This window comes from Pteropus alecto, unplaced genomic scaffold (assembly GCF_000325575.1).
Source record: "Pteropus alecto unplaced genomic scaffold, ASM32557v1 scaffold8, whole genome shotgun sequence".
Taxonomy (NCBI): domain Eukaryota; kingdom Metazoa; phylum Chordata; class Mammalia; order Chiroptera; family Pteropodidae; genus Pteropus; species Pteropus alecto.
The window spans coordinates 21,224,659-21,234,921 of NW_006494609.1; the positions used below are offsets into that span (position 1 = coordinate 21,224,659).

Genomic DNA, 10,263 nt, shown 5'->3' on the forward strand with positions numbered 1-10,263 from the left:
TGCAGTAGATCTGAGCAAGCGGTGTGATAACGTGACACGGGAGAGGCAGCAGAAAAGGAAGAGAAAGGAAAATGGGTGCGAAATAGCCCAGCATTCTTCGTGTCAAGATCCAGTGCATCTGATTCTAGATTCAGTGGTACCACTTAGCAGGACGTTATGGTTGTCGGCCTTCAGGACACCAGCTTGGCAAAACCTAGAGGCAGACGGGGTGTGGAGAAGACAGGCATCCACATGAAATTCCACCAGTTCAACACAGAGATGTGTTCCTTGGCCGTCGCTTCCCAGAGCCGTGATGGATTGACTGACTTAAAAAGAGTTCATCTCCCAGCGACTTCCTGAATGTCTGATCCAGTTACCTTTAGTAAATAAAGTAATAAAAATTACCATTTTTGATCAGACTGGAAAATTCAGCTTTCAAAATATATCATAATATCTTATAAGCCTTCTTAACACATCTCACGCAAACAGCTTCTAACTTGGGATATTTTTTTAATCAAAATAAAAATGTTTTACCTCATGTTTGGGGCTGGGTCTGCTATTCCCGTAATTCATTTATAGCCTTTGGTGGAGTTTTATGTATCTTGGAAAGATGGATGGATAAAACGATGGATTTATGTATTTTTAGAAAGTAACACATACTTTCTAAAAATAAAACCACATCTCTATGTTGTTTAAAACGTGTATTCACATTAAATCAATGAGCATTTCCAGCTTTGCTGCCTGCCTCTTTGTGCGGGGGAGGGATCAGATGTATTTGGCAGAGTATTTACAGTTTTATTTAAATTCGTGAAATTGATGGCAATAGCCCTGTCGAATTTTATAGCCTAGGCCTGTCGAATAAAGCGGATGTTCCGTGAGCTCTTAAAAAGAAACTTTTACCTTGACACTCGCGAAGCTATGGGTACAGGGGCCGTGACTGCCGGAATAACCTGTACCTGCTGCCGACGGGCGAGACGGTGTACTTCATCGCGTCGGTGGTGGTCCTGTACAACGCGGAGGAGCAGCTGCAGCGGCACTACGCCGGCCACAACGACGACGTCAAGTGGTGAGTCTTCCCAGGCCGGCTCGCGTCACACTCGGGACGCAGCGTTAGCAGAAGGGAGTCAGCATTGGGAGGTGACCGAAGAGAAGAAAATCGGAAGCTCTTCTTCGTGTTGTGTGTGGGGTGCCAGCTACCTGGCTGTCCAAGACACCTTGTGAGTTTTCCATCCTTGTGACACGTCATCTCCACCAACGGTGTCACCGAAACCCGTAGTTCTAATAATCCCCTGTTTAGAGACCTTCTTAATACGTCTTGTGCTAACAGCTTCTAATTGGGGTCTTTATTTTTTAATAAAAATAAAAATGTTTTGCCTCGTGTTTATGGCTGGGTCTGCTGTTCCCATCATTCATCGATAGCTTTTGGTGGGGATTTTACTACCTCGGGAGGATGGATGGATGAAATGATGGATTTATGTATTTCTACTTGTCCTAGTTCCCTGGTCAAGTATAAAAGTCCTGTTGCAAAAAGATGATGTCTTCGCTATTTAATATACTCGAACTGGCTTCGTAATAAAGCTTCCAGACTGATTAAGTGGTTCTGAGATTGAAATGGCATTTTCCAAGCAAAGAATACTTTTTCCTTGAGTTTAAAAATTCTCTGGAGATGAAGGAATCGAGATGGAATGAGATCGGTGCTAATCGTCTAAGTTCATTCGGGTACTCAGAGCACGTATCGTCAGTCTGTAAGAAGTTAGACATTATGGATTTCTTGTATTTAAATTTTCAACTAGATTATTTGATCAAGTAAGAAGTAAAGCTTATCTCTAAAGAGCAGGTATTTTGTAAATATCCTTTTTTTTTTTAGCCTAGCAGTTCATCCTGACAAGATCACGATAGCAACAGGACAAGTCGCAGGCACATCCAAGGATGGAAAAGTGAGTTACGTTATCTTTTCATATTTTCGTAATGAACTGGTAACACAACATAGCATTTTGCCGAATAAGCCTGCTTAAGTATAAGGTCTCTTAATGCTTCTTAATCCCTCATTAGAATTTTTTATCGCAAATTAAAATTTTTCCAGTGACCTTAAAAACCCTTCGAGTGCTTTCATTTCAGCCAATTTTTAAATAGCCTTATTCTTGCCTAAGAATTCATGAATGCTGAAGGTATTTACATACATGAGAAGTATTAAAATAAGAAGTACAGATATAATAAGTAAAGTTAAAATCATAATGCATAATCATTTGAATACGGGCATTTGGCCTCTTCGGTGAATTCAGGCACCCTCTGCATGAGCCCCGTGACTTTTGCCCATGGCGTTTGTATCTGTGTGCGATCCACAGGGGCTGCTGGGGGTCTTAGCGTGAATTTCCTCAGCACTTCGGCAAGACCTTAATTTGCATTTTAAAGAATTAGAAGGGCAACAAGTGGAATTTAACCAACGGAGAACAATCCAAAACTGGCTTCCAGTTACTTATTTCTGACAGGCTGTGTTCATTGCCATGTCTTATCCAAAACTCCTTGCAGCTTTTTTGAAATCTCCCTTCATACAGCTTATTATTGCACAATATATGATCTGAAACTAATTACATGAAACACTTCCAGTTTTATCAACATATTTTCTTCCAGCAAACATCTTTCAGAAACTATTTCAATAACATCAGATTTTATGAAGTATTAGCCTTCTGCCATTTTCCATTAAAATTCTACACTTGAGAAGAGATAACAAGAACACTAGAAATCAGACAGCTACTATGTAAACACATAAATGGAACAGCGTCTCTATTATTTATTTATTTATTTTTAGTGTTAGATGACCTTTAAAAGTTCCTCGAAATTAGTAATAAACCATCCATTCCTCCCTCTAGTGAATTGAAGGTATATTTCAGTTTCTGGCATTGAAATTAATCAGAACTTTAGAGCTGGTAAAAACGCAGTAGCTCTCTGAGCCGCCCCTTTCCAGTTACATGCAGAGAAACCCAGAGAGGCCAAGTGACTGTGAACAGACACCCAGGGACTTAGAGACGATCGAACTAGAACCTCATCCACCTGCACTTGACCGCACTCTGACCCCTAGGTACGATGCTCGGCCTTTTCTTAATAAATCTGCTGACTGTTCTGGAATGCTTTCTTCTGTTGAGGAAGAGGGAAAATAGGATTAAATGACCTTGGAACAAAGTTGAGAGGGTTTTGAACTAAATCATAACAGTCCTAAATTTTATTTATGGATAATCGATTGCCTGCGTTGCTTCTAGGGGGCCCAAGGAGCCCTTAAAACTGTTTGGTGGTGACCGTCTTGACAAATTCACACTTATACCTTAGTAATAATACAAACTTTATAAGAATAACCCTCCTATGAGATTCCATTTTCTTGGTCATTTTTTATTTTTAAAATTCAGACGCATCCAGACCGTGACCTCCTGAAACCTTGGGAGTCTTCCACTCATGTTAAAAGACAGTTCTGAAATGCAGCAAAAGGCGTTCTGTTAGGGCAAAATTGAAGTAATCTCAAGGCTTCAAGGTAAAGGTGAATTTTATCACCATCACAATTGGTAACTGCGTTTTTTTTCCTCAACAGCAATTGCCCCCACATGTGCGCATCTGGGATTCCGTGACCCTGAATACACTGCATGTCATCGGAACCGGGTTTTTCGACCGAGCCGTCACCTGCATTGCATTCTCGAAATCTGTAAGTGTGAGCCCTGTGGGAACTGCCGCCTTTGTCCACAGGGGGATGAGCACCCGCTCAAAGCTGAAGAGGAAGAGTTAACAGGCTGGGTGACTGCCCGCACCTATGTGCAGATTTGACTCAGAAACCTCCCTGCTTCCCGGGTCCCCTCATTCCGAGGTCACGCGCTTCCCGGCAGGCATTCCAGCCAGTGGGCCCCCGCAGCCACACTGTCTTCAGGCTCCTGAGACAGCTCTGCCTGCCCTGGCCTTGAGCTTCAGCTGCCCCTCCCAAGGCAGCCCCAGCGTGTGTCTGCCAACCTCACTGGCCAGCCCGCTGGCTGTAAGCAGGGGCCGGACGGGCCTCTTGGTCTCCCAGGCTTCCTCAGGTTGTGCGGGTTCAGCGACCCACCCTTTCACCCACTTCTTCAGCCAGAAATTTGCATTCGAGGCTCACATACCGAGCACACCCAGATAGCAAGCGCCTCGCCCCCTTCCCCGCCCCACGCTCGCTCCCCAATGGGCAGCCTTTCCGTCACCCTGCCCAGCAGCGGGGGCAGGCCTGTGCCGTGTGTGCCGCAGGCACTGTCCCCTCTAGGAGGAGGGCTCTGCGGCCCCTCTGGGGCTGGTTTTAATGGAACTGCTGGTGACCCCTCTCTTCCACTGCTGTCCCTTCGTCACCCCACGTTCACCTGCTCTCCTCGCCCGTCTGCCCCAAGTAAGCAGGTCTCAGAAGTAGAGGGCAACTATTCTGTAACTAAAACGTAGCGGGCTCTTTGTTTAAAAATAAAATTAATGTTCATTTTTAATCACACTCAACCTATTTTATTCTCAGGCGTAGTCTTCCTGTGAATTCCTCTTTTTTTCTAGAACGGAGGAAGCCACCTCTGTGCCGTGGATGACTCCAACGACCACGTGCTGTCGGTGTGGGACTGGCAGAGGGAGGAGAGGCTGGCGGACGTGAAGGTCTCTCTCCCAGCCCGGCGTCGGCCTCTGCCTAGTAGTTTTCCCCTTCGGAGCCTTCTCATCCCGCTGGCTCCCCGTCCGTCTCCCGCTTCTCACTAGGTTCATGGCCCCCAGCCCGACGCGGCCCTCAGAGTCCCTTCGCCTTCACCGCAGCCCCTGGGGCCCCACTCCTGCCCCCCACCCCGCTCCCCGCAGGAGTCCTCTCCCAAGTCCTGGCAGGTTTCCTCTCTTTTCACAATATTTATAAGGGTTTTTTCCTTCCTCATTTTACAGCCACGACCCTTTGAATTCAATCCACTGTGCATTTGTTCACTTTTTCTTTTCATTTGACAAATGCCGCGTGTCCCCTGTGGCCTCGCGTGTCAAGGAAGCGCTCGGGGCGGGCCGGGCACTGGGGACAGGTGCACAGCCGGCACGGAGCTCGTCCACGCCGAGCACACTCGGGAGAGAGGAGCGGTGGCCCCGCCAGCTCCCCACCCCCCCAGTGGGACTCTCCCGCGGCGGTGCCCCCGGGCTGCCCTTCCCCACCTCTCGTCTGTTCTGCACGACATGTCCACGCGCTTCCCCGTGTTCTCCCGTTAAATCACGGGGCGATGTGTTTCGCAGAACTGACTGTAGGTTTCTCATCCCGGCGTCTGTTAAGCCGAGATGACTCTACTTCCCTGACACGAGGACCCCATCGGGTCACCCTGCTTCCCCGACACCATGACCCGTCAGGTCGCATTACCTGTGTAACCTTCCTGCCCGTTGGGATGCAGACCCTTTATCCTGACCCGCCACGTTTCCTAATTCCCGTTTGTATGTATGGCCCTGTCTTCTAATATTCTGGACAAGTATTTAAGTTCTTGCTTTGTTGTTAGATCGGATATAATGAGGCGAGTTATTAGCTAGATTTTTGAAGGTAACAGTCACAGTCTGATTCATCCGAGCAGGACGTGGGTCTGGAAGTCAGATGACGGGGTGGGGGTAGCGAGGTCCACCTGCGGGGCTGGATCTCCGGCTGGGCCGCCCACCCACTGGCACAGGAATGAGACCGGGAGGGACTCCCAGGGCAAACACGGCAGCCAAAGTGGGCCGGGAGTGATGGAGCCATAGGGAATGCAGATTCCAGGGCCCTTGCTGGAGGATCCGGCCACCAGAGGGTTCGAGGCCTGTGTGCATTTAGCACACATCAGCCGCTTCTGTCCAGCCAGGGCCGGCAACCCACGACAGGCAGAGGAGAGCAATTCTCGCAGCCCCCATGTCCCCAGCCGCCCCGAAGCCACTCCTTCTGCGGACGCACGGGGCCGGCCTCGGTGCCAGGGGCTGTGAGAGGTGCTGGCCGGAGGAAGGGCCCCGTGCTCCACCCGTGGGCTGCGGTCAGTGGGGGAGACAGACACGGAGAGGCTAAGGCCGCAGCAAACATAATTTAGTGTTTACAGAAGATGAGCTAAGTGGGGAAAGGTCCGGAGGCTCGCGCTTGGCCGAGGGCGCTCGCTACCTGCCCGCGGTTCAGACGCGCCTTCCCTGAGCGCCCCAGAGAGTCGAGCCGTCCGGTTCTCCCGTTTCTCTCAGTGTTCGAACGAAACCGTGTTTGCTGCGGATTTCCACCCCACGGACACCAACATAATAGTTACCTGTGGGAAGTCGCACCTCTACTTCTGGACCCTGGAGGGGAACTCCCTCGTCAAGAAGCAGGGCCTGTTCGAGGTACGGTTAAGTTCCACTCGTAGCCGTTGTTTTTGTCACTGAATGTCCTTGTGATCAGACCCTTTTCAGGCAGCTCGGAGGCTTTCCGGTCCTAGGATCTATTTAAATTGGCCACAGTGGGGGTGCTTGTGGGGGTGTAGTGACACACGGTGGGTGCCCGGGATCCCTAACAGAGTTGGGGAGCCCCTTGTGCTGCTGGGGAGAAGGGAGGGGCCCACCCAGGGAGAGGGCTGGGACTGGATTCCCCGGGGAGCAGGCCCCCAGCCCCCGCCACCCCCCACGCTGCTTGCGGAGAGCAGCAAAGAGGGCGCTCGGCAGGTCAGGCGAGCAATGAGACTTCACAAAGGGTGACAGGCATCCTGTGCCTTTTAGGCCGGCCGCTGGGGGGCCTTGTGAGGGTACCGGGGGACGGCCCCTCTTCTCTGTGGGGGTATTCGCTGCTACACCCAGAGGCAAGTTAAAGGACCTCTTTATTCTGGTGCCAGGGCCTATTCCTCAGGCCATAAATGTGACACAACACAGCCTGCCCCTCAGCCCCCTCCAACCCCAGTCTCTGCTCAAACTGTTCGCAACTTTCTAAGTGCCAGGAATTCCTTGATTTCAGAGCAGATAATCTCATGGCATAAGTCACGTACTGGTAGATAAAGACGAAAGGCACGTGGTGTGGTGACAGAAGCCGACGCTGTCCAGCTTGGGATCCCCGTGAGTCTAGATGTTATCAATGCAAACGAAAGCACGTCTCGACTAAGTATGTGTATTTACAATATTCTGCAGAAGCAAGAAAAGCCAAAGTTTGTCCTCTGTGTGACTTTTTCTGAAAACGGTGACACCATTACTGGAGATTCAAGTGGCAACATCTTGGTGTGGGGAAAAGGTAACAAGTGATTGTTTTCAAAGCCAGCAGTTTTTGGAAACATAAATTGTACGAGGTCAGGCGTGACTTCTGTAGTTGTCTGTTAGTACAGCCTACAGAATTAATATTAAATTCCAGGTTATGTAAGTGTGTGCATACACGTGTGTGTGCATGTGTAACTTGAAACCACGCTAGAACAGAGGAAAACAAGAATAGTTCGAGTTATGGACCTTCCATCATTCTAAAAGGCTGGTTAAGCCCAGGATATTACGATGGAATTAGGAGCTTTGTTTGGGGTCTGTTTACGAATCGGTTTATTTAGCTATGCAATATGTAAATAACTGGGTCACACCGCATTCAGCAGGCGTCACCCAGCCAGCAGTGTGGTAAGGGGGACTTGTCACTCGGGAAATGTTCATTCGGTTGAGTTGAGTGCATCTGTGCGCACTGACCATGTGCCGGGACCAAAGGGGATGCAGGGCACCCCCGTCCTCAAGGACCTCGAGGTTCAGGGTGGGGGTGGAGGTGGAAACACCCGTCGGCGTGATCTCGGACTAGCACGGTGACTGGCCGCCCACTACGCTGGGTGCTGGGTGCTCTCCGCATTGTCCTCTTTCATCGTTAAAACGACCCTGTAGGATAAGCAGGAGCCCGTGGCACAAAGCGGGAAAGCGAGGCTGAGGGCACTAAAGCCCCTTGTCCGGACACGCAGCTCCTCAGACTCCAGTCGCTGCTCCGAGCCGCTTGTCCTCCCGTCGTGGTTTCTGTGGCCGCCCACTATGCCGGGTGCTGGGTGCTCTCCGCATTGTCCTCTTTCATCGTTAAAACGACCCTGTAGGATAAGCAGGAGCCCGTGGCACAAAGCGGGAAAGCGAGGCTGAGGGCACTAAAGCCCCTTGTCCGGACACGCAGCTCCTCAGACTCCAGTCGCTGCTCCGAGCCGCTTGTCCTCCCGTTGTGGTTTCCCCGGCCTGTGCCCTGCGTTCACGCGGGTCTTCCTTAACCGTGAGGCGACCCAGCCCCGGCAGCCCCGGCGCCGTGCGCCCCCAGAAGTCGAATCCTTTATGGGTTCCTGCCACAGGGATGTTCTAACCAACAGCATCACCTCGAAAACAGAAACGGCGTTCGGCGCCCAGTCCTGAGGAGGGTTTCCTTGGCGTGTTTAGGTACGAACCGGATAAACTGTGCCGTCCAGGGCGCCCACGAGGGCGGCATTTTCGCGCTTTGCATGTTGCGGGACGGCACGCTGGTGTCGGGCGGAGGGAAAGACCGGAAGCTCATTTCTTGGAATGGAAACTATCAGAAACTTCACAAAACGGAGGTGAGACAGCGGGCGGGGCCCCTGCCGTTCATTTTGGACCTTACCGATCGATTTCCGTGTGGGTGTGAAGGCTTTAGTACCTAGTACTTAGATAAAATTCGATTAGATGGGCTAATATTTTATTAAACTCGGGGAGGCAGTTTAAGTACAAGTACTGAAATGGCAGCAGACTGATCAAATTTGAGGTCGTAGCATATTTCACATTTCGAATGCTTTCGTAACAGAACCAGACTCACTTTTCCAAGGGAATAGTATCTGCATTTTGATTTATCCTTGAAACCTTGCCCCTTTTTCACTTGAGTTTCCAGCATGTCGCTCTGGAGACACGCTCACCTTGAGCTGATAACGCACTGAGCACCCGCTTCGTACCTGGCCGAGTGCCCGGGCGTTCTCTGGAGCTCTGAGCTCCCAGGATCTGTGTCAGCTCCTTTCTCCCTGGGCGGCAGCCCGCACCCCAGCGGGAAACCAGATCATCTTCCCGTACACTCCCCAGACTGTCTCCCCAGCCCCAGGGAGTTATGAGCTGCCCGGGTCAGCACCGACCTGAAGGTGGGCGGTCACCGTCCCCAGTGCAGCGCGAACACGCCGTACGGCTCTCCCGGCTCCCACGCTGATGTGCACGACACGTCACCTTGTGTCCTGATGCGGCGGGGAGCAGCCGGCGTGGCGCCCCAGCCATAAGGGGAATTCGGTGCTGCCGATTCTTGCTCTTAACAAAGGGAGTCTTCATCGGAGCCTGGAAATCACTTCCATTTCATGGAGATTTTAATTGTCACGCCTTTTTTTTATTACGAGAGTCGACCAGCATGTCCCGTGTTAAATTACAACCTCGATGAAACTCCTCAGCCTCCTCCAGTCCGTAGAAGATACTCAACCATTATTTTTCAGTGTCTGCAATTCCTCTCCACTGGCCTAGGCCGTCGTCACCTGTCGCCACCAAGTTCACCGAGGGAGAAAGTGTGCGTGGGAGCAGGCGGGCTCTGCCTTTCCCAGACCCGCATGTTTAGGGTCGACCGCCAGCGGCCGGCGGTGGTTTTCATTCTATGTACAGTGTAAAAACCTCCACTTACTTTATTTTAGCAAGTCGTTCTTGGCCGGTGCATTTCGAAATTATTTTCCTTAGTGTTTACGTAATTCCATATGTTACCAACATGAACAGTGGATTTCAAAACTCGACAGAGTGAGGTTGCCCGAGAAGTCACCGCTTTAAGTGGCAGTAACTTTTAGGAACTCGTACTGTGGTGCATGATACTGTTCTTTACTTTCCAAACCTTACCCACTGCTGCTCTCCAGAGTCACAACATGTAAACTAACCAGTAATGTTTCTTACCTTTTAATCTCATCAAGAAAAAATAATGCTTTATTCTTTATTATTTTTTTGACAACCTTACTCTTGCTGATTCTTTTAAGGTATATAAAATGTTTGGAGTTTAAAAGTCAGTTGAGGGGTTTTATCGTTTATTCAGCAAGTACTGGTTATGGGCCTTTTTCTGTCCATATAGATGGGCACGTGTATGTGAGAGAGAGAGAGAGAGAGAGAGAGAGAGAGCTGTCATCATGACGTATAAGCAAGTTTTCAGAATGATAGAGCTACTCATTTCATGACATTTTAAATCTTGTCTTTTCAACACAGATTCCAGAACAGTTCGGTCCAATACGGACAGTGGCCGAAGGGAAAGGCGACGTCATCTTGATAGGCACGACCAGGAACTTCGTTCTGCAGGGCACTCTGTCGGGGGCCTTTGCGCCCATTACTCAGGTGCACCCCCAGCCGGCCCCCAGCCAC

General features: G+C 50.1%; 1 protein-coding gene across 1 annotated transcript in view; it reads left to right on the forward strand.

Moving 5' to 3' along the window:
* Positions 1–10,263, forward strand: part of EML1 (echinoderm microtubule associated protein like 1) — a 58,152-nt gene that overhangs the window by 35,797 nt on the left and 12,092 nt on the right. Inside the window, exons 6-13 of the mRNA XM_025042121.1 lie at positions 896–1,045; positions 1,847–1,916; positions 3,560–3,670; positions 4,519–4,614; positions 6,169–6,303; positions 7,078–7,177; positions 8,323–8,477; positions 10,111–10,251. Coding sequence (XP_024897889.1) covers positions 896–1,045; positions 1,847–1,916; positions 3,560–3,670; positions 4,519–4,614; positions 6,169–6,303; positions 7,078–7,177; positions 8,323–8,477; positions 10,111–10,251 — 958 coding nt within the window. The remainder of the gene's footprint in view (positions 1–895; positions 1,046–1,846; positions 1,917–3,559; positions 3,671–4,518; positions 4,615–6,168; positions 6,304–7,077; positions 7,178–8,322; positions 8,478–10,110; positions 10,252–10,263) is intronic.